At 43.8% G+C, this 24,147-nt stretch overlaps 1 protein-coding gene across 1 annotated transcript; it reads left to right on the forward strand.

The window, feature by feature from the left end:
• The first annotated feature begins 973 nt into the window (after positions 1 to 973).
• rftn1a (raftlin, lipid raft linker 1a) lies at positions 974 to 24,082 on the forward strand. Its single transcript, XM_023431094.2, has 10 exons — positions 974 to 1,271; positions 7,704 to 7,855; positions 14,521 to 14,704; positions 16,570 to 16,678; positions 19,443 to 20,199; positions 20,288 to 20,491; positions 20,924 to 21,033; positions 21,306 to 21,409; positions 21,874 to 21,949; positions 22,257 to 24,082. Exons 2-10 carry the CDS (start codon positions 7,708 to 7,710, stop codon positions 22,686 to 22,688), a joined length of 2,124 nt encoding a protein of 707 aa, XP_023286862.1. The 5' UTR covers positions 974 to 1,271; positions 7,704 to 7,707; the 3' UTR covers positions 22,689 to 24,082.
• The last annotated feature ends 65 nt before the right edge of the window (positions 24,083 to 24,147 follow it).

Here is a 24,147-nt window from a genome sequence, read left to right on the forward strand (position 1 = left end):
TTGGAGATGCACATTTGGTGTATGGTACACATCACAGATTTTGTCATCCTTTGATCTCACAGTCTCCTGTATGTAGACATCTGATTGTATTGATGGGATTGTTTTGTTCAGAGAACCTAGACACGACACTTGTTAGGTTTTGGTTATTGTTAGTGTTCATGTTTTGCAGGGTTTGGATATTTCTGTTTGAAAAATAAAAGTTAAAACTGTTATCATTTAAGTTTTCATCGCATCATTTTGAACACTGGTTGTTTATTTTTAGGAATGTTTGCTTTAAAACTTACTCTTTATTTCATACTTTTGAGATAGGTGATGATGTTGGAGTAGGGAGTGTTCAGACTGCAGTGTGCCCACCGTTGCCCCCCCCCCCCCATCAGCCTGTCAGTCGGCTGCTGGTTTTCAGTCAGGGTTGAATTGCCTGTCTTCCCTGGCAACAAGCCCATCATCTCTTGGTCACAGAGCATTTTGTTTTTGTCACAGTCTGATGGTGCGACTGGGCTCCCCAGGGTGCCCTGTCCAGCCCGTGACCACCCACCAGCCCCACCTACCTACTCCCCTGTCAGAGGTTTCTGAATTATGGATAAGTCTGCATAGCCTGTTATGAAATATGAATTTTCCGAAGGAGACTATTGAAAAACACAAATACCTCTAACCCCCGACAAGCTTGATAGAAGACACAGATTCACGTGTGACTAAAACGCTGAAACAAAAAACTTTACTACCAAGGCAAAGACATTGGGAGCAGCAAGTAGCATATCTCCATAGTACTTGAATCTTCCTCCATGGGTGTTTTTCTGTCACTTTTCTAAGATGATTTTTTTTCTGTGACTTGGTTTTATCAATGCAAAGTCTCTAATGCGATTCATATTGTTTCCCCGCAGTGTTTCAGACAGGATCAAGCCTGACGAGCAGCGAGTGTTGAAACAACAGGGAGGAGAGCGGATAAGAGTAAACCTCCCTCTCTTTCCCACTCCTCTCCGCACACGCTGCTGACAGACACACAGAACGGAGGTAGACGGAGTGAGCTGCCTGTGAGATTGAGCTGCAGTCAGTTGTAGTTTATAAATGGAGGATTCATGTTTTCTTCCCATTGGCTCGCGGTATCAGAGCGACCGCTGTGTGTCTCATCCCTACAGCCGTGACGGGGACAGACGCTCAAGACACTGAGACAGACAGAGGGAGAGAGAGGAGGGACACACACCGACTGACTCAAGTGTGAGAAGGCTGTCGGTCCAGCAAACACTTCGTACGGACTGGGAACCATCTGACTGGTGAGTTTGACGCTTTTGGCTGTTCGTTTATTTAGGTAAAAAAAAAATGTAGGTCTACTTTTGAATATTTTGCAGAACACGATTAGAGATAGATGGTTATTTGTAATAAGAGTGAACTCATTTTTAATATTTTCAAATAACATTTGTCTCTTTTATTTCGGCACGAGAATTTGCTCATGAGATTTTGAATAAAAACTTTCCTTTTTTTTTTTTTTTTTTTTTAAAAGAAAAAAAAAACAGCAAAGCTCATTGAGAAGTCTTTGGAGCCCTTTCACAATAAAACACCTGTGACAGAGAGAAATCTTCTCGGTTTAAACAGTCAGCCCCGTCATTTGATTTGTGGGATGTTGTGTACCATTTTTATTCGTGGCGGAACGAAATGAATAAGCCCTCTGCTCGCTGTCACAGGTTGAAGTGAACTCAAGATATGCGTGACGGAGTAAATGTGCCGAGCGCAGATGGAAGAGGGGGATGGAGTGAGTGTATGCACGCACGCGTGTGTGTGTGTGTTTCAGGACGAGAAAGATGTGGTGCGTAAGCGACCCTTCATGCATCATTTCCCGTTCACTAAACTACCGCCGTTAACGGGCAGCAACAGCTAGCCACGTGTTGAGAGAGTGTGTCTGTCTGTCTGTCTGTCTGTGAGTGAGTGTGTTTGTGTGTGTGTGTAGAGAGAGAGGTTGAGGTTGAACGCACTAAAGAGGAAAAAGGAAAACCAGAAACATGTAATTTCAAGCTAGGCTGCACCCACAAAATGCATGGGGCATCAATTAGTTACATGACTATGTGTGGGCGCTCTCCATGTAGCTTGGAAATCTATTTGGAAGCGTTTGAAAACGTTCAATCATTAGTAGCGAGTGACATACAGTTCGTCATACTGCCCATGCAACAGTAGTCTAGTATTCATATCTTATTCTTACTCCTCAGAATTTGAGTTTACAATGTTAAATGATGGATTCAAGTACCTAAAGGGCCAGACTCAGGGTTTAGTATGATGATGCCCCAGTCCAAACAGTCCTCTCTTGTTCATAAACTCTTCTTTTAGAGCAAAATAGGCTGTGCAAGGAGCTGTGCAACACACCAATACATCAATGTCACAATTTGTTTTTATCCTCCACATGCAGCCTCATTAAAACACCGTTTGAGGTGACTATTGTGTTGCTTGGGGGAATCACACCTCCCTCAGGGCAACTTGACATGCTCCCAGTCTGCTCTATGTCTGTCTTTCTTGCCTTCTCTGTCTGTCTCTGTTGCCCCCTCCTCCCCCTCCTCCTCTTCCTCCTCCTCCTCCTCCTCCTCTCTGTTCTTGCACCCCTTCTCTTTCTCCATCATCCCTGGATAGACTGAGCAGAGTGCCAACCCAGTGGGAGGGAAGTCCACTCCCCAGGACTCAGTCTGTCACCTCTAATTTTGAAATTCAGTGAAAGACAATGCAATACAAGATCTTAATAATAATGCAGGTGCTTTCTGTGACAGGCTTTTAACAGGCCAAACATTTCTTATGCATATACAGTAGTTGTAATACCATCCACTCACAAGCAGTGGGAATTACGGCTTCCAAGCAGGCCTATAAAGTCGGATAATAAAGGAGACTGGAGGCCAGCAGTGACAGTTTTATTTGCTGATACTTGCTGTAAGTCAGTTTAGTGCATCAGGTGCAAAAATGAACACAACAAGAAACTATATTACATGCAGCAACAACAAATACTTTTTCTCAGGTGGTGTGCAGTATTTGTCGTCAGGGGTGATGGCAGAAATTCTGGGCGCTGTGACCACGGCTCACTCAAGACCAAGAAATATAAATAAATATCTGTAATTCCTGGCCCCTCATCGATGTTGAAGACAAAATGTTTGCATTAGAAAAATTCAATCTTTGTCTGGGAACTAAACTAGTTGAGGTGTGGCGAACAACAGGTTACTGCAACCGCTTGGTTTTGGTAAGTAAATTGATATGGTAATAGTTAAATAATTAAAAAGTCAGTGTTTTTAATTCGAGAACTTCAGACAAGCAAGTTCTTATCTACCGATTCACTTTGACCTCCACCTAACGTTTTGCTAAATGCAACTTCTTGTGTTAGCTCTTTATGTTAACACTGAACGTGCTGCATAAATTAGCGAAAATGCATAAAGAGTGACTTTTCTATGCTGGAGGCATTGTGTTTTTGGGTTGTCTGTCTGTCTGTCCATCCATCCCATTCTCCTGAATGTGATGGCTCAGGAACTTCAAATTTGGTTCAAACATTGTCATGAACTCAGATGAACTGATTACATTTTGGTGGTCATAGGTCAAAGTTCAAGGTCATTGTGACCTCATGACTGTCCTGTTCAGGTGAACGTGATATCTCAGGAACGTCTTCTTCAAATTTGGTACAAACATTCACATGGACTTAAAGATGAACTGATCAGTCAAAGGTCAATGTCACTGTAACCTCACATCTGTCCCGTTCTGGTGTACATGATATTTCACACCTCATAGTTATAGTTTAGTCAAAGTTTAGTATGGTCACATTTAACTATTATAGTACTATATATATTACTTCCAATAATTTTTGTATTTCATAGTCTCATTTATAAATTGTCAGAAAATATTGAGAAATGTTCATTACATTTTACACAAGTCCTACATAAATGTCATTTTGTCTGACCACCAATCCAAAACCCCAAAAAACCCAAAGAGACATCGGAGAAACTGACACCAGAGAATGGTTGGTATTTTCGCTTAAGATTAATTGATTATGAAATTTAATAATTGATTGATCGATTATTCATTGCAGGTCTAGGGTTTATCTAATCATTGTTAATCAGCGCTCAAGGCATGGTAAAAGTAGTGAATGTAAAGCAGCAGTACTTGCAGAACTTCAATCTATGCTACAAGAAGCAGCATTAAAGCTACCAGCTTCAATGCTGCTTCTGGTGGCATAGATTACCTATTTCTCATCATAGCAACTCTTGCTACCTGTAGCTAGTCAGCCCAGTTGTGGGTTATGGTGGATTTATACTGTGCAGTTATTAAAATAAACAGTGGTTGGGGCAATATAAAGTGTTCAGTGGGAAGACATTAAGAATGTGAATTTTAACTTTGGTGCTGCTGAAGAGCCTCCTCGGTGGTTCTGTCTGTATTTACTGTGAATGCTCCCAAGCAGGTGCTTGTCTGTAGCGCTCTCTCTGCTGTGGATGAATACTGCTTCTTGGAAAGCAGGCAGCCCCCTACCACCACCCCCACCCCCACCCCTACCCCTACCCCCCTCCCTTAGTGGTGCGGGAGGTAGTGGAGCAGTGGCATAGCGCCGACGGATTATGCTCTCGCGTAAATCCGCTGTCATTTCAAAACTCTCTGTTACAAGAGATTCTCTAATGAGAAGCCCTCTGCTACACCCTGTCTATCTCGCTCTTCACTCCATTCTCTCTTTTTCACTTCTTTTATCTGTCTCTCTCTCCTGTCTCTCCCTGTGTAATGGAAGGGTTTTTTTCTGTCAAGGCCCTTCTCTGTCTGTGTGTTTGTGTGAGAGCAAGTGAGAGATTCTGTTTGATGTCAACATGTAGAGAAAAAGGCCTCATGGAGTAAAAAGGCCTTGAGTCTTGAACTCGATGGAGTTTCTACCTTTTTTTATTGAATTTGATGTTGTGTCCAATTATAGAGATCTGTTTCTAATCCTCACAGACAAGAGTTCATCTGTTAAAGCGAGGCCTTTGTTTTGAAACAAAACTGTCAGCGTACAGTGAAAAGGAAGATGAGATGTTGGATCAAATGGTAGAGCTGTAGGCTAGTCAAGACCAAGGCTAGAACCAATCACTTTTTTATTTTTTGAGAGCAATAAATCCAATTGCCACGAGCAAAATAATAAGCAAATCATTCCAAATTGTCATGACTTTTTACCACTGCATTATGCAGAAGGAAGAATGAGGACAATGAATGAATGTGAATTTTTTTTTTATTTCTTTGTGAAAATTGCGATAATTTGCATAGGGATTGGTTAGTAATTGTATTAAAACACTAGAGTGAAGGCGAAGGGCGAGAAAGCTGAGAAGTAAATCTGTGGAAAGTGATAGGATGCAAATCATCCTCCTTCCCTATGGGCGTCTCTTCATATTGCCATTGATACAAAGTCATCACCATTGTCATACTTTGACCACATCTTTCTCCACAATCTTACGCTTCACCTTTCGACGCCCTTTTTCCCCAACCAGCCACAGATGAAGCCTGCTAAACGTCCTCACATTAACCTGCCTTTGTCCCTGCAGCAGACAGAGAATATGAAAGCACAGACCTGGAGGGGAAATGTTTGGGAGTGGATGTATGTGCTCTAACTTAGACCTAACCCAGAGCCCACATGGCTGGCTGGCTCGCTGGCTGGCTGGCTGGTTGGCTGGCTGTCTGGAGACATTGTAATAGTTTTATGGGACTTAACAGGCTCAGCAGGGGGCCACCTCTGCTGCGAACACTCGTTGAGTCACCAGACAGAAGGACTGAATGGACGGAGGGAAGGATGGAGGGTGGAGGTCTTGCCAAAAGGAAATGTACTGTAGGCAGGGGGTGATAGAAAGAAAGTGTAGAAGGGCATAATGTAACATAATATAATGACAGGAAGGATCAAGGGACGGAGAGAGGGAGACAATGATTAGGAGAGACAGAGTTTTAGGGAAGGGGTTGAAGGAGCTAGACCGGAGGGAAGTTGACAAAGTGAAAGTGGAAGGATGGAGTGAAAGTAAAAGTCAGGATTAAATCATAATGAGACAGGGAAGGTTGGGAATTCTCGTAATCAGATGGACACAAAAAGAAAGATTGACAAAAAGGAATACTAATCAAGGCCATTGTACCAACAGAAAGAAGGGAGTTTTCCTAATCAAGGATGGTGGACAGAAGCAGAGGAGAGGCAAAAGAGAAAAAGAGTGATTAAGGCATGGGTCAGAGAAGGAGAGAGTGTTTTGCAAATCACGAGGAAGACAAGATGAAGAGCTAATGGTAGAGGGGAACAGACGAAGAGGAGAGGAAAATACGGTGGGAGGAAGAAGAGAGGGGAGACAATCAGATAAGATATATGTTGCCTCGCTCTTCTCTCTCCTCCCACAGCGTCATCACTCCATCTCTCCTCGTTTGTCCTCGTTATGAAAGAGCAGGTTACTCTTAATGCTTGGTCTTTGTAAAATTTAAAATGACGGAGTGTACTGTCTCAAGACAGATGAGCTATGAAAATGTATCGAAGATGCTGCCTTATGCAACTTTCTGACCCTCAGTAATGCACGTACCATTCATTCAAAAGCTGTAAGTCACCACACACACACACACACACACACATCCGCCACACACTAGGCTTAATGTAGTCTGTTAGGATCGTTAGCCGAGTTAACGTCCATGCACTTGGCCCAATGGGAGTTACTGTGTCATTTTCCATGCTCCCCAAAACAGATGCAGAGATACAGATATAGACCTGCCTTTGGGGAAGACATATGCTCACACACACTCGTACACACTCACTCACACACTCACATGCAGACGCTCACCTCGTCGTGTGGCTCTTACAAGCCGTGGCAGACAGGGATATTAATCGTAACTGTGCTGATGGTTTGAGGGTACCAGCGCTGTCACATTAGATTAGCTTGACGATATTTGGCCACACCCTTCTTCCCTTGTCCCTTACTCATGTCTTGTCGTCTCTTTTTGCACCCTCTACTCATTTGTCATTCCCGTGCTTTCCATCCCCAGTAATTTGTCACAAAAGCCACCTCACTTTAATTGTTTTTCTTTTCATGCAACTCAGATCGTTACATCCAAATTGCCTGTTGAAATTCAAGGGGAGGAGGAATTGAAAAAGAAATTTCAAGCCCCCTTCAAGCTGTGTTTGCGATCGCCAATACTTGAGTATATCTGCTGGTTAGTTACTTACACAATCTGAGAGAGACTTAAAATAACACAGATTTCTTTGTGATCCAAGACTTCCCTTAGATCAACATGTATATTGGTTACAGCATGCTCCTCTCCTCTCCTCTATCTCATCGAGTCTCATGTCGCTTTGCTTGACAGGGCAGGAAATCATTCTCATTTCTGCTTTAATTCGTTCTGATCAAACATGTCGCTCCCAATCAGCCCTATTTGATTAGGAGATGTGCGTATCACAACCCACCAAGCAGGTAATGGCTGACACTCATATTTCAGCATTATTGCTGTGTGTGTGTGTGTGTGTGTGTGTGTGTGTGTGTGTGTGTGTGTGTGTGTGTGTGTGTGTGTGTGTGAGTGAGAGAGAGAGTTAGATCTGTACATTGTTTCCCGCAGCTCGAGCTCACATGAGCAGTAGCATATATTATCTGGAAGTGTTAATGTATTCTGTATATTTAGAAACTCTATTTATTCCCTGTCTCCCAGTCAAGTCTCTGTTAACACAACCTCTGTTTTTCTCCTTTTATCCTCTCCTCTCTGCCTCTCCTCTATCACAGAGACATGGGGTGTCGGCTCCCTAAGCTGCGTAAGGCGGAGGAGAGGCGAAGCCCGGGAAATATCTACTCCACCCTCAGACGACCTCAGGTGGAGACTAAAGTGGGTGTGGCGTACACCTACCACTTCCTGGATTTCCTGTTGGGGAAAGAAGGTATGAATACTGTAAGGGCGTACAAATACTGTCAACGCTCTCTTTATGACAGTTCTCCTATGTTTACTTATTATTACACATATTCCCTCGTTATGTGTTTAAGCTTCTTCCTTTTTGAAAGCTTGGGCTGGGCCTGTCAGTACCTTTGGGACATGTAGACTACTTTGTGTGACTTGACTTCTCCCACACATGCATACTTGAAATAGTCGTGTGTTACTTTCTCTAGGTTTGAAAAGTGCTAGAAACATTTGGGATAAGTACATAACATAAAATATACAAGATGGGTCTAGTCATTTTACGACATTTTAATGTGGAAAAGTTACATGGTGTTCCCTTCATATCTGGGAGTGATTAACGTTAACCTCCTTGGTTGTGAAACTATGGTTCCCTTACAAATTTCAAAAAAATGAACAAATGACGTAGTATTCATAACGTGTTTACTACTTTATGCAAAAGAAAATCTCTCAGTGCTCCTCAGCACCTGTGCTCCTCAGATGTCAACGTGTTCAGAGTTCAAAGTGTGTGAAATCACTCACAGTAAACTGCCTTATTTGAGTGTTTATTATGCACTGTAGGGAAACGGTGAATGAATGAGTGACAGGAGGGGTGAAACACAGCTCAACTGAAAAGAACAAATCCTGGCCATTAGATGCAGCAGGCGAGCTTCATTCAGATCTGATTCACATTTGTCTCAGTTCCAGTCTGGAGGAGGGAACAGGCTCCGAGGAATGTTTCTTCACATTTGGTTAAAATCCAAAGTAGTTGAAAAGGATTCTTTTTTTTAACTGAGGACCTTGTTCTGTTTTTAAGTACAATGTGGTCGTTTACTTATGTTTTCTGTTGAACTCTGCCCTGCTTTGTCCTGCTGGACTCCTGGCTACGGTTGTTTGTGTGTGTTCCACTCATAAAATAGCCACAGTTGCTGTTCCAACTTTAACTGGTTAAATGAAATGTTTAGGTCAGCGATTCTGCGGAGCTGTTTTCTTTTTCATACTGTAAGTATCTGGAGGGCAGAAAGTGGCTTATAAGCTGAAGTTGTGTCTGTTTGCGGCTCCTGTTGCAGGGAGTTCAAAGAGTTCTCTAATTCTCAGATTCAGCTATATTGTGCACGCTGCAGCCATGCCCTCCAACTTCCCCCTGCCTCTCCCTCGCACAATGACTATATACTAAAGCTGATGTGTGCTTGCATGCTGAACTGTGTGTGTGTGTGTACGCATGTTTGATTTGTGTGTATCTGTTCGGGAATATGAAATATTGTGGGTTTGTGTGTGTGTGTGTGTGTACATGCTCGCAGCGTCTTGAGAATGTTTGATGAGAATCCTCTAGAGGCATCTGGCTGCTAAAAATACTAATTCTGCCATTGTGTTGGGGGTGGACTGTGAAGAGATAGAGGGGAGGGACGGAGCGAGGAGTAGAAACAGATATTGTTGAAGCAGATATGAAGGGAAAAAATAATCACCTCTCTTTCCTTATGGCTTAATGTTTGTACAAGCCAGCGCTGTGCCCTCTGTCACCCAACAAGCTGAAGCAGGTGCAAGTGGGCTCACTGAAGCCCCCTTTTTTTTTTTTTTTTTTTAAGAAGTGTTTCCAATGCAACTCTGTAACAGACAGCAGGCACAGCACCACAGCCAAGTGGCAATGGTCCGGTTGCCAGTCGGCTTCATTTTCAGCCAGCCCTGTTATGTTTAGCAAATGGGTTAGGCTGTAGGGTTGGCTGAGAGACATCTGGCAACCCAGACTGGTGGTGGTGACCAAAACAGACAATAGACATGAGGATTGCTCGTCTTTCTCGTTGCTGGAGGAAACAGCAAATAATTGTCTAATCGCATGGGCGGCAGCAGCAGCACATGTATAGATATAGAAAGACCGCGCACACACACACACACACACACACGCACACGCACACACACACAAACACATATAGTGTTCATACAAGCAGCCATGGCAGCTCATTCACACTCACACAAAACACTTTTTAGCACTTACTCAACAGAGTTAGTGTTATCTTTCAACAGACAGGCAGGTCATTTATATGGTAAACTCAATGACGCCACCTGAGCTGCTTAAGATGAGTATACTTTATTTTAGGATAAACACAGCTACTATGAATTGATTTTGTGTGTGTGTGTGTGTGTGTGTGTGTGGTTGTGAGTGGTTGTATGCCTGCCTCTCTTCGTTTCTCTCCCTCTCTCCATTTGTGATAGAGAGACCACGAGAAGTGAAGGATTCCTGAAGGATTATCTGATTGTTTGTGGAGATTGAGAGACCTCATTCCCAGCAAAGGGATTTATTTATGTGTGTGAGTGTGTCTGTGTGCGTGTGTATGTAGGAGGCAGATAGAGGAATCTGTATGTCAGTCCATGACATTGAGGAAACCCACGGTCAAATCCACGCTTTAATTCAATTTGGCTCCCATTAATAATATTATTTCCCTGCCAGCGTGACATGACGACTCCTACACAGTAATGAAAAACAAATATCTTTTCCGGTGCCCCTCTGAGTTATGTGAGACTAGATGGCTGTTTATTAAACTAAGTTGTGCTCTCAGGAAGAGGAGCTTAATGATCAGACTGAAGAGGAGCACAGGTTGGTTTCCAACTTGACCTTTGACCCAGCGAGTGTTGAAAGTCCCAAGAAACAATGTGGCTGATAATATCGTGTCAGCCTTTGTTTTATGAGCTCTAGCCTAAAAATATGTCCATGTATCTAAGCCCAGCTCGCTCTCACTGTGTCACAGCGACCCTGACATGAATTCAGGGAGGATGAGGAGAAAATATGTTCAATGTTCCAGGCATTTGGCCTGCAGCTCCATCTCATCATACGACCTGCAACCAATGTCTTATTCCACTTATTACTCTCTAATCACCAATATGCTGCACCTTGACACATCACCCGCCTTTACAAAAAGTGCCGTGATCTCCATTATCCCCATTGTGACATTGATTGGTTACCTTGACAAGTCGGCATGAATGTAGCGTATGAAATATAACAGCCAGGTGTGACATTTTAACCCAGCCTCCTTTGTGTCTAAGCTGCGCGCAGATAATGAGCAGAGGAAAATGGAGAGAGCGGAGAACATGAAGAGAAGAGAGGTAGAGTGGGGGGGGGGGGCATAGTAGGAGGGAAGAAGAATAAAGTCAAGGAGGTGTAACGGAGAACTGCAGGTGAGGGAATGAAAAGCACATGGAAACAAAAGATACAGCGAGCGTTAGTCAGGTCTGGAACGGGGAGGGGGCGGGGGCGAGAGTCTTGAGAGAGGAGAAGTCGAGAGAGAAGAGAGTTAGAGGTGTGAGGAGGAGTGAGCGGGAGTCAGGAATCTGTGTATGTGTGAGGAAGGAAGTTAGGTGTGATGCTGTGTGACTAACGCCGGTCTCTGGAGCAGACAGTGCAGAGCTGAACTCTGCTGATGACTTTCTGTCGCCCTGCAGAGACGGAGACCCACTCGGCTCATTAAAACTTACAACATGTGTCTAATGCTCAGGTCTGGGTGTGTGTGTGTGTGTGTGTGTGTGTGTGTGTGTGTGTGTGTGTGTGTGTGAGACTGAATACCTGTGGGCAAGTTTATTTTGATCATGTGGATAGACTGTGTATTTGTGTATGTGTGTGATCTACACCTGGATGTTATGATAGATATTTATTCTGTTGGCAAAGTTGACAAATTCCTTCTACCTTACATGATATATCTTTGCTATCAGAATCTGAGTGTGATGTATTTGGCTCAGAAAGCAGGCGAAGCACAAATCCATCAGTTTGTGACGTGAACTGTCTGATGCACTTTTCCAGGTAAACATTTTTTTTCTGAAAAATTGTTGAAAATGCTGATCTGACATAGTTCGAACCATTTTTCTGGACATTTCTCTATTTGGTTCCCGTCTTATTGGCAAAAATCCTGTGGAGAATGCCAGCAAAGATGGCAGAGTGCTGCTATGTGTCAAAAGTGAGCCAGACTTGAATTCACACCATCACAAGTACATGGTACTGTATGCGCCTTGAGCACTACACTCTGTTCTCACCAGAAACATTTTTTCTCCAGCTTGTACTTGTCAGCCATTTCTGTGAACCCGGTGCTCTGTCTGAGACATTTCTTGTAAAGCGGGCACTCTGAGGAGATCAGACCCCATTTGACAAAGCTCAGATGCTGACCAACAACTGTCATAGCCCGTGGCTACATTCCCCAAACAGTGGGGAGCTCCTGGCTCCAGGAAGTTGATTATTTTATAGTCACTGTTTTGGCACATATCCTCGCCTAAAACCTCTGCAAGTCATTAGAAGGCTATTTAAATAAACGTGAACTTCCACCAGGCAGAGGGATAAACCTTGAGGGTGGCTGTGAGTAGTAATCCCCATGCATCACCTAGCAGGCTTAGTGCAAACTCTTTTCTCATGTGCACACACTCAGACAACACAGGCAAAAAAAAAAGATGGCCCATACATACTCGCTGAGATACCGTGGCGCACACACAACTCACAAAATATGCTTTACAGTCACACACAGAATTTCAGGGATTTGTACAAGGAATTAATAAGCCCTTTCAAACAGCTCACACTCCGCATGTACAGCTTGTGAAATCCTGGGTCAAAAAGTGAGTCGTCGCTCACATCACACAGCGGCTGTCATGTGGTCAAAGCTGCGTGTTAAGACGGGAACAGCGTGGCGGGAATTAGCAGCTAAACAGCCACTTCTTGAATCTTTTAAACAATGCAACCTTGGATGTACGTGTCTGTATCTCTGACAAACACTTATATGCATCCTCATACACATGCACACACGCACACCATCTCATGCACACTCGCCCTCACAATCACAAAAACACAAATGTAGTTGCACCTCCAGGCACACACCCAGCTACCCCATCGCACACCTCCAAGTCTCTTAAACACACATGCTGGTGCTGCACTCTCCTTTGCACACTCACACTCTTTAACACCGCACCTCCCTGCCCCTGCTCCCTCACTGGCTGGCACCATAAAACTCCACCCGGCTTTTCTGCCCTGAGCTGTTCCCATTCCGAAGCGGAATTGCAGCCTCCCTTTTAAATCCCACAGTGGCAGACAGTATAAATGAAGTCGCTTCCCAGCCTAAAGCGCTGCATAACACCCTAATAACTTCTGTATGCCCCTGCCTGAATGAGCTGCGATGCCTTGCCTGCGTCTCGTCGGTGGGTGAGTGCCAGCCGTGCAGAGCTAATGACAGCTAATGACTGTTTACAGTGACAGGATCGTTGTTATCCCCACCCGCCCGCCAACCCAGTCTCCAGCTGTTATTATTATTATCACTGTACTGCTTTTGATAAGTCCCCACAGACACCCATTTAAGTGTTTGCTTGATGAAAGGCTCTCCTGATTCCAAGCAGTTATGCCAAGATGATGTGATGGTTGGATTTTCTCAGGGAGTTTTTTTTCTTTTCTTTTTTTTTTTCTCTCCCATTGTTTCACTGAGATGAGCTTCAGGAGAGTGTGTGTTCATGTGCTTGTATCCTCACATGCTGGCCAGCTTCTCGTGTGTGTGTGTGTGTGTGTGTGGGAACACGCCAGATGATGGAGAACCAATTGAAAATGAGATGGTTTGCACATCTCTTTTTTTTTTTCCCTGTGTGTGTGTGTGTGTGTGTGTGTGTGTGTGTGTGTGTGTGTGTTCTTGTGTGTGTGTTCTTGTGTGTGTCTAGTTAATTTATTCAGGTTATTTTCTCTTCTCCAGACCCATGCAAATGAGATTGAATGGGAAGGGATGACAAGCATTCAGGCACAGACAGCCTCATCTCTCTCTCCTCTCTCCAACACTGCTCTGCCTAACTGCCTCTCTCTCTCTCTCTCTCTCTCTTTCTCTCTGTCTCCCTTTTCTTCACCTCTTTTTCCATCCCACTCTCTGTCTCTCTCACACACACCTGGCTTCACTCAGTGATACATGCACGTGTTCCCTTAAAAGCCGGTGAACACGGCGAGAGAGAGTCTCACTACAATGTCCCGACCCCGAGAGGGCGGTTCTCGCAAACATTGCGCTCTCCCCGGTGGATTTGCTGTGACAGTTTGCCTCCATAAGATAAGCTCCAGTAGCCATTCCTACTGAAGTGAAGCGGTTTTCTTTCCATTGTGTTTGGTAATAAGGCAACCAGCTCTGTGTTGGTGATTGTGGTTAATGCCACACGCCCAAACAGGCAATGGGATAGCATTGTCTTTCAGACCTTTTGATGTATGTGTGTGTGCGTTGTATTAAACAGTCTGTTAATGTGGGTGAAAATGTGTTAAGTCTGTGTCTGTCAATACAGATGAGCGGGTGTTCAAATAGGCACTTCCCAGTGTGTGCGTCTTTTCACACTTGTGTCTGCATGTGTGTGTTTTCTAAAAGCCAGACTGTGCTGGTGACAGTGAGGACAGAGGCTAATAGTTCTGGTGTAATTAGTTTCAGATTTAGCGTGAAGATGCCATGTGTTGTTGTTCACTGGGAATTATCATAATGAAACATGCTCTCTGTCTTTGTTCTTTCACACCCTCTGTCCCTATCCCCCCCCTTCTCCTCTTTGTTCCAGCTTTTATCCACTTCCAAATACCTCTCTACTGCTTTTCCTTTTCTCTCACATCCTTGTCTTGACCACGTCCCATTGCCCCTTCTTGACGAAATTGTTTTTTTCTCCCTCCCCTCTCCTCACCCGTTCTCCTGCCCGCAGAGGTGCCGGTGTCCTCGGTGCTGTGTCTGTCCTCGGTCAGAGAGCTACCGGTTCAGGTGAGGGAACTCTACGCGCAGGGTTTTGTCCTGGTCGCCGTCCACCCGTTTGTTCATCCCTGCGGCCCTCGCCACGCACACATCCAGCGCCAGCTTCACCGGGCCGTGCTGGTCCGAGAGACGCCAAGGTACACAAACCAAACACGCCCTACTGAAGAAAACAGTTTTAACTCTGAAGCTCTACATTGCAGACTGAAAAAGATACATGACATGATTCAATTGCAGCCAGGTTTCGAAAAACAGTTAATGGGCAGCAGCTTTCACGACTTCATTGTTTGGAAGCCAATTGAATCCCATTATCACAAGCAAAATTCCGCACCTCACCTCCTTCTCTTGATGTAAAATTAATTACACATGAGTCAGCCACGAAAAACGGCTAACTTTAGCTCAGTGTCCCAATTCCTTCACTTTTGACTATTCATGATAATATACTGTGTGACTACCCTGTATACTGTATCTCCTGGGTAACCCAATTCTTTTTTTTTTTTTTTTTTTTTTTAACCTTCTTCTTCTGGTGACACTAAAGACTACAATATTTGCCATCATATTCGAGAATCGTTTTCATACCTCACCACTCTCACTTCTGCCATCATAGAAGTTTAAGACATATTTGATCCAAATAAAAAAACGCACACATGCAGAGACCTCCTCAGACCGTTCATCATCATTCACACAGTCATTTTTCTCCCAGATCTGCTGCTTGTACTCTCAGTTTCTCCAATATGAAGATTCCCTTTAATAATTGCTTGCCATAGGCACTTTGCATACCATTTCCCACCACATGGATATTTTGACATTTCCAAAACATATGTGACTGATCTACAATACATCAAATGATCCATGCTCTCTCCAGCAGATCTGATTTCAGCTTAGTGGAACTTTATGATAATTTGGATGAAGAAAATGTCTCGTATAGAGGCGGGGACCCCTGTGGATCAGTCTTTGTGTCTTTTGACTCAGAGAAACATGGTTACATATGTAACCTTCCATTTGTTGTCACTTATTCTTTGCAATTAAAAGAATTACTTTGCTGATTCTACAGTTTTAGGTGTCCTCCTGAGTTCAATCTGCTCTTTTAATGTGAATTCAAGGAATAGTGTCGTGTGTTCACACACACACACACACACACACACACACACACACACACACACACTCTAGTGCACAGGCAGGTGCCGAGCTGCTCCTTTGATGCCCCTCCTGCCAAGTGGTCCCGCTGCTTCCTGGCACCTGTCACCGTGGAGACGGCTGATTGCATCATCAGCGCTCGCCAGAGGGGAACGGCACGCTGAAAGAGAGGAACCATCTCTCCATCCTTTCTGCTTTCTTCAGTGATGGCCGTCCCCCCTTTTCTTTTGTCCTCCTCACCCCCCTTCGTCCCCTTTACTCCGCCTTTTATCTCCCCATCACCGCCATCCCCTTTCATCAAAAACCCTAAAAGTGAAAGAAGAAAAATCTGACAGATCTACTGTTTCAAATCTAGCTCGGAATGTCACTCATGCCTCAGAGCACAAGATATTACTACGGCCTTCCCACTGACCTCAATCCAAATCTGAAGAGGCGTATCTGAATACTCCTTTTATGATGGTGTCTTGCAGCGGGAGCAGAAGGAAATTCAGTCCCTTTTTCTGTCTAATAAGTCTATTGTGATAGTGGTGAATGTGAGCTCTCTTTAAATGGAAAATTCACCCTGTTCCAGAGATGACATTATGTTTCTGCTGTGATCGTTCTGGGTCAACGAGTGCTGATGAACATGAGCGTGTCTCCCAGAATCTGTAGAGTCAAGGCTCATTTAGACTGTAATGTCAGTGGGTGCTGGAACTGCTCTGGCAATAAACAGGAAATGAACCTAAAGTACGAAGTCCAGGGTGATGTTATAACATGGACAAGTGCATTTTAACATTGCCTGGTTTATAAGAGCAGAATTGAACTGAAGTAAATCGCATGTGATTGAAGTTTTACACTGAGTATTTTTGTTTCATTTCTCACCTTGTAGTTCAGAGAAGAGCCAACTGAGGTGGGCAGGTCATCGTCTGGAGACAGATGTGTGTGTGGCGGGTCACCAGGCTGCTGACCCAGAGGTGATCCAGAGCTACGTCAAGAGGGTGAGTTCTGCCAACAGAGGTAGTTTGGTCTGACATTATTCACTTTTCATGGATTTTATCATCACATAGTGATTCTTAAAGGTTTGGATAAAAATAATGAACTTTGTTGTGTTATGTAAACAACGCAGCTAGAATCTATGGGCTTGTACTTGCTCTTTGTAAGGCTGTAATTTTCAGGGTTGTTCAATAGGATCTTAGTGATGAGGCATCTGTTTGGGATGCAGGGCTTCACATTGCTATCATTATTCAGAGGAAAAGCCCTGACACCTTTTATTTGTATCTAATGTAAGAGTATTAGGAATGAACTGGTCCGTCTTTTCGCTCCAGTGGTCCAAAAAGTCTGAGACCACTTTCCCAAGGTAACATGAGGTCAAGGATTGCCGCGGCACGTAACACTGAGTTGGCAGCCAGTTCCTCTTTAAACGTTTTTTATTAGCTTTGCACATACAAAGCTAGGTTAAAAATTACAGGAGAAAACACAACTGTACAATATATTACAAAGAAAAGAAAAGAAACAGCAGTCCCTAAAAAAAGCGCAAAATCCAGACTGAGAGGAGCCAGTTCTCCATAGCAGCCCCAACCTCCCCACCTGCCAGAAGCCTATCGCAGGTCATCCCATAGACACAAGGCTGGAAATAATGCCAGGGAATTAGGGACAATAGGACAACATTAATAAATAAAATTTAAAAAATAGAATAAAAAACAACCACCTAGTCCTCATCAGGTTGAAGAAAGGCTCCAATGAGATGGAGATACACGAGACTCTCTAATGGAAACTCTTATCTTTTCTAATTTAACATGAAAAAGAAAGTCTTTCAGTCAGCCGACGCAGGAACAGGGATGAAGAGTTTTTCCATTAAAGAACGATAAGCCAGCTCTCCAATAGGGTTTGTAAGAGCGGCACTGTAAGGCGAGTCATACAGAGTGGCCAGTTCTGGCTTAATGAAAGCAACTGATAGTGGAAACACTGAATTTTATTATGACAGTGACCAAGAAACTGGACTGGTTACATCATGGCTGAAACCCAATTGGTTAAATGCGGTCAGTACCTGCACTGATACTGATCAGGCGTATTGGATCAGTGTCTCCACGGAGAGTGTGTTATGTTTGATAGCCATACAGAGATCTGTCAAGAGGAAGACGAGCTCGCAGGCCACAGGCAGGTGGTCTACATCTAGACGCATCTTGATATTTTCAGTGTTTCCTCTTTCTGCAGTGCGATGTTAAACTGTCGGAGGACTCTTTTAACAAAAATGATGTGTGCAGAATCCACATCCTCCTGCCATCTCCATCTCCGTACTTGTTGCACTGTGTGTTTTTTCGTGTGTGCCTTTCATGTTGGGGCAGCACTGCTGTGCAAGTGAAGCAAACATTACGGGGCTCAAAAGGCTACAGGCAACTGCCTATAATTGCCTGTTTGTGCCATATGGTAACTTAGGCTCTGGTCCTGACGTGCAGAGCTTCTCCGATTCAAATGGAGCAAATTTCATTAGTGGTTTTCCATTTTAAAATATTGCAAAATTGAATGAGTTACCTTGGGAGGATTTTAACAAATCATCATGAGGGAGGCTGAGGAAGAACCAAGTCCAGTTGTGATGTGAGAGACCCAAGTGAGCTGTAAGTAAACAGAAAGCAGCAATGGATTTAAGCGTTCTTCCACCTCCTGCAACACTATTCATGCTCCTGTAGCTGAGAAACAAAGGGAGGAGCTATACAATGAATGGGGGGCTACAGTAGTTGGGGTAAACTATAGTGAGAGTTAACCTTAAGGTCCCCGGCCAACCACAGCGTCATAACTGGCATTTATCAGCCGTAAAACTCACTTTTAGTCTCCGCTCATGAATTCGCCAACAGTCCAACAATGGGAAATGAAAATGTGCTCTATTGAATAGATTTGCATCTGAACACCCAGACGGCACAAAGGAAAACCTGATTGGATGGAAATGCACATCACTGAGTATAATGTGATAGGCTCCGGCAGCGTGACATGAATAACCAATCAGATCACAAGCTGCCAGAGAGTTCGAGATAAGAACCCAGGAGCAGTACGAGGGCAGACAGGGTGACAGGATTGTGTGCGTGTGCATGTGCGTGTGGGTGTGCGTGTGTGTGTGAGAGAGTGTGATTACAGTTTTGATATTCTATACTTCTGTTTGTCCAGCACTCACCAGCTCTCAATTTGTCTCCGGACATACTCATCAGATAAAACTGTGTGAGTGTGTTGGATGTCATAGACAGACTGTTTACAGATGTGATGTGTGTGTGTACGGATGAGTGAAGTGTCAAAAGTAGTGGGTAATAGGGGGAGATGTGTCTCATTATTGTTCGATGGTAGTTTGCAATCTGATTTCTCTCCCGTCGAGCCTGTCTAAAACTGTCAGCCCAAATATCAACTGACAATTAACCACCAGAGCTCCATGGTAGGGAGCGACACACACACACACACACACACACACACACACACGCGCACACACACACACACACGGATGCCTTGAGATAATGAGGTCCTTTTGTCATTTGAATATTTGATCTTTGCAGATGATTAGGTAGGTTGTTATTTCACAGAATATCCACTCTGCATACGTCAGCCTTTGTTTGTGTGTAAATGAGGCATTGTTTGTCTGACTGTAGAAGAGATTTATTTCTGGTGCTGTGAATGATGTCTTTTATATTCATGTGTCACTCAAGTTACACTTTGATAGAGTTTTTTTGTGTGTGTGTGTGTGTAGGTGATAACATTGCGTGTGTATGTTACCCCCCACAGATCCAGGATGTAGCGGAGCAAGGGGTGATGTTCGTGGGCTTTCTCCAGCAGCCAGGTGGCGGACCCTGCTTCTTGGGGAACTGGGACCCCGAGGAGCTGTCATCCTTACATTCAAGCCCTTCGCCTATACATCGAGACCCCTTCAGCGCCAACACCAGCCCAACAGATCCAACAGAAGCACATCAAAATGGCGTAGAACCTCTGCATCACCCCTTTGAACCTCAAGAGTTAGATCTTGAAAATGTACACTGTAGCACACAACCTTCGGCGCCCAGAGAATCAGACTTCAACCCTCTGAAACCCACCCAGAGTTCAGAGCTCAACGCAGAGGAGTCTGATGAACCAACCTCACAGATCGGTTTCAAAGAGTCACTAGAATCAACCAACCAACCTCAAAATCACAGTAAACCTGGTGTGGATGCACTTCAGTGGTGTCCAAGTCAAAACCTAGCAGATACCCAGGGGAGCCAGCTGTGTCTCTCGGAAAGTACAGGTACAGTCAGACAGCAGGAGCGCGGTCGGCCAGAGCACAAAGAATCTACAGAGAATCTATTTCACCTTCCGAACCAGAGAGAAAGACGAAGTTCGAGCTCGGACAGCTGGCACAGCTCTCCGGAACTGGATCACCACCACGAAAAGAAGTCCAGCTCTGTCTGTGCACATGGACAAAGCAGAGTCACAACACACAACAACAACCACATTCGGCTCAAGGGTTCAGAGAAAGATAAGAACATGACTTCACCGCCACCGCAGGGTAGTAAGTAACCCATCTCCCGCCTGTTGCCTAGTAGAAATCTCTCTCTCGCTTTCCAGTTGCTGATTTTCCTGCTTCTTTGTGTCTGCAGGGATGCAGCTCTTTGCCCTGTACAACCACACAGGGGAGCTGAACACTGCTCTGAGGTTCTACTCGCTGAGGGTGCCACTTCGAGTACAAAAGGAAGCGGGGCTCATCACGGAAGTCGACGCGCACTGGCTTGACCACATGACTCAGCATTTCACCAGCGGTGCGCACCTCATCGACGGGTTCTTCCACCTTGGGGACGACAACGGTACGTTCCACGGGGATGATTGCGATGAACCATAGCGGTCTGTCGTTGTGGAGTTGCTTCCGTTTCATGATCAGACACAGGAGGAAAAGTTAGAGGCTACAAACAGCTCTCATTCCTCCTTTACTTGGTGACTTCTTAAATGAATGGCTCAGACTCTTAGAGGAATTTCCTTGGTTTAGTTGTATCCGTGCTTGACAGGAGGAAAAAGCTGCTCAGGCTGTAGATCTCCGCTTCACTGCCGGGTAATGGATGATATGTGCCGTAAGTCCACGGCTTACACCATAAGTCACTGCTCAGTCACCCTTGGAAAAAGTAGGCTTAAGCCATGGGAAAGGGGGATCAATAGTGAGAGATTGGCGAATGTCTGAATCACATACGCACTCCCTGTGTTGATATGCTTCTGTCTCTAATTTTTCCTCTTTTTCTCTCCAGACAATGGGGTTTCATCTGTAGACGGTGTGTTCATCTTCCAGAGCTCTGCAGAGGAGACCACAAACGCGTCCTATGATGCCATCGTGGTTGAGCAGTGGACCGTTGTTGATGTGGGTCTTTGAGTTTTTAATACTCTGGTGAAGATGTGCGCTATGAGAAATCCTTTGTGACTGAAGGCTTAAGCTGTTTTCTGTCAAATATTACGTAAGAGTGGAGATGAAGGAAAGTGCGTGTGCGTGTGTGTGTGTGTGTGTGTGTGTGTGTGTTTTTTTTTCTCTGGCTGAGCCTAATACCTGCAACGTCTCTGTACATATGTGTGTATGAATTGTTGGTGTGAGTCTTTTTTTTTTTTTTGTGTTGTCTGTCACTTTCTCCTGCTCAGGGTGTGGTGGTGAAGACAGACTACATCCCATTGCTCCAGTCTTTAGCTCCATATGGATGGAGGTTAATGTGTGTGTTACCTACACCGATTGTCAAGACCAACAGGTAAAGGGTTGCACTCAAAGATTTCACTATTACAACCACTATTACAAACTCCAATCACTGCTAAACTTGTCTTTTTCATCACATTTGATCACTGACTTAAACCAGCAAAGACTAATTACTGCTTTGTTGGTTTCAGGCTCTTTATTCTTTTGTCCTAGCTGTTGCCTGTCTCATTCTGTTTTGGGATTAGGACTGACAGTGTAGCTTAGATACACAGGACAGATGGTTTGAGATCTGACAAATCACGATCATATGCTCATCTCAACATGAAACCGCGTTTGAAATCTGTTGGAGCTGCGAACAAAAGCACTGTCGCCGAAAATGCTCCCGTCTTGTAACCTGCCACTTTACAAACCGCAACGAACAGAAACTGGATTTCGATACATAAAGCAATATATGCAGGCTCGTCAGATTATAACATAACAGGTAACAGTAGTAAAAGTGCTTCTCTTTTGTTTCTGCAGTGACGGGAGTTTGTCGACCAAGCAAATCCTCTTCCTTCAGAGACCCGTTTTGCAACGCAAGAGAAAAGACTTCAAGGTTTGTTCCCCTTTCGCTTCTTTGCAGCTAATCTGTCACTTGTCTCTGTTGTGCCTCTAGGATACGTGACTTTATGTCACAGAAGGTTCCATTAAAAAGTCATGTTACTAAATATGGGATGTACAGCAAATATAAACCTGCTCAGGAAAAGTCTAATAATAGGCGAACAGTCGGCCTCAAACTGTACAGGAAAGAGGCATCAATGAGAGAGACTTTGTTGTGGTTTGTCAGGTGTCTGGAGAGATAGAAAGAAAAAAGACACAGCACAAAGCGCAAAACTGTCTCAGACACATCTGTTTGATTTCAGATGCTGAGCCTCAGGGGTCGCACCAAGGCAAAGAAAAACTCTACAGGAGAAGAGGAGAGAGAGAACAGGTCCCCCGCGATGGAGGCCGAGATGGACAGGTTGGGAAGTAACACAAAAGAGGAGGAAGAGGAAGAAGCAGCAGAGGCGAGGAAGAGCAGGGGTAGTGGAAGGAGCGAAAGGGCGAGCCTTCAGGAAGGTGGAGAGGAGAGGGAAGAGGATGCACGGCATCAAAAGGGCCCCTTGTTCCTATCAGGGAGCAGCGTTTCTCTTGAAGACCAGGAGGAGGAAACTGACATTGACAAGATCCTTCTGTCAGCGCAGGAGAAGTCGGTGAGATGGACAGATGTCTGTCAGAGAGATGATGGAGTGGTCAAGGAGGAGGTGAAAACGGAAGAGCGGATCAAACACCAGCTGTTTTCTGGCGTCTGTTGACACATTGGGCACAAGGCAGGGGAAGGGAAGCTGAAACCTGGTTAGTTTATCAAAAAAGTCTTTTAAAAGTGTTTTGTTGATCTGGATTTTTAGCTCCTCTGTGGACGTTCCAGATGTGGTCATATATAGTGTATTTACATCACATACTGGTGCTCACGCTTCAGTCTGCTCTGTTTAGGACGCGAGTCTTTGAGGTTGTAGCTACTGTAAATTGGGAGAGTGTTGTGCAGTTTTTCTGCTTTGGGTCAATGTTACTATTTGATGTGTCTTAATATGAAATGAAATGAGACTGTACAGGACAATACAGTAGAACCCAGAAGCGGAAGAAGTCTCCAGTCTAAGCCTTAAGTATTATTTTCTTGCCTATTGTTGTATTTTACTACTTTCTCGTCATAGGACTGTTAAAAAGGGAGTATTGATTTCACTGGGCTCATTGTATTTTTATATGTAAAGTATATAAATGAAGATAGGAAAAAACGTAACAAAGTATGTAGGAAGCTGCATTATAGCCCAACTGATACATCTACATTGGCCAATTTTAGCTTATTAGACATCAATATCACTTTAAACGTTGGCCCATAAACAAGAAACAGTACAGATATGCCAAAGATGCTTGAGGTAATTTATAAACAGTTGTCATCATGTAATTCCTCCACCAGAGTGAGTTTATTTTTAAAATGTTTCACTCAGTACATATCTTGGTCATAATTTTTCCAGATACCAAATTTAGGGAATAAAAACATAGTTGGAAAAAATAATGTCAACCAGTATGTAGTTATCAGATTTTTTTTTTGTAATTTTCAAATTTGTCTTGGCCAAAAAAATAAATAAAATGAATAAAATACATTATTACAATACAGTATCAGCCGGATTCTACACTGCATTTGGGCAATATGTGGTACATTACTATTCTAGTAAAATAGATAGATCTGGTTCTTTTTGGCTGGGATTTGAGATATACTGTTTCCACCTCAGTATGATTTTGTGATGCTTGTTTAAAAAAAGAAAAGTTCAGTAGTGATTATTATTACTCTGGATTATCGACCTACGTACATTTGACACTTTCCTTAGAGACGTAATCTTTGACACTTTGCTGTTAATCTTTGATGCTGGGAGCATCACAGAATATTTCTGTTCACCTCCATTGTATTGGTGCGGTCTCGAAGCCTGGCTAAACCACACCAAAGTTGTCTGTTTGGCAAGATGCTACAAGAAAATGCTTTTTAGTAATTTGAGTGAACTGACCCTTTAAGGGTTTCCTCTACAGAGAACGTGTACATTAGAAATAAGCTATTTATTACTTATTTCCTGGACCACCTGTGTTGTGTGTAAGTAATGTGACATGTAAGTCTTTATATAAAAGAGGAGGTCAATAAAGTGTTAAAGGAAATTGAGTCAATCTGTTTTTTTTTTTTTATTTCTTGTAAATCTCACATTACCAGCATAAACAATTTTCCTC

The sequence above is a fragment of the Seriola lalandi genome, unplaced genomic scaffold, assembly GCF_002814215.2.
Source record: "Seriola lalandi dorsalis isolate HSWRI2012SDOR001 ecotype SW California unplaced genomic scaffold, Sedor1 jcf7180002054916, whole genome shotgun sequence".
NCBI classification, from domain to species: domain Eukaryota; kingdom Metazoa; phylum Chordata; class Actinopteri; order Carangiformes; family Carangidae; genus Seriola; species Seriola lalandi.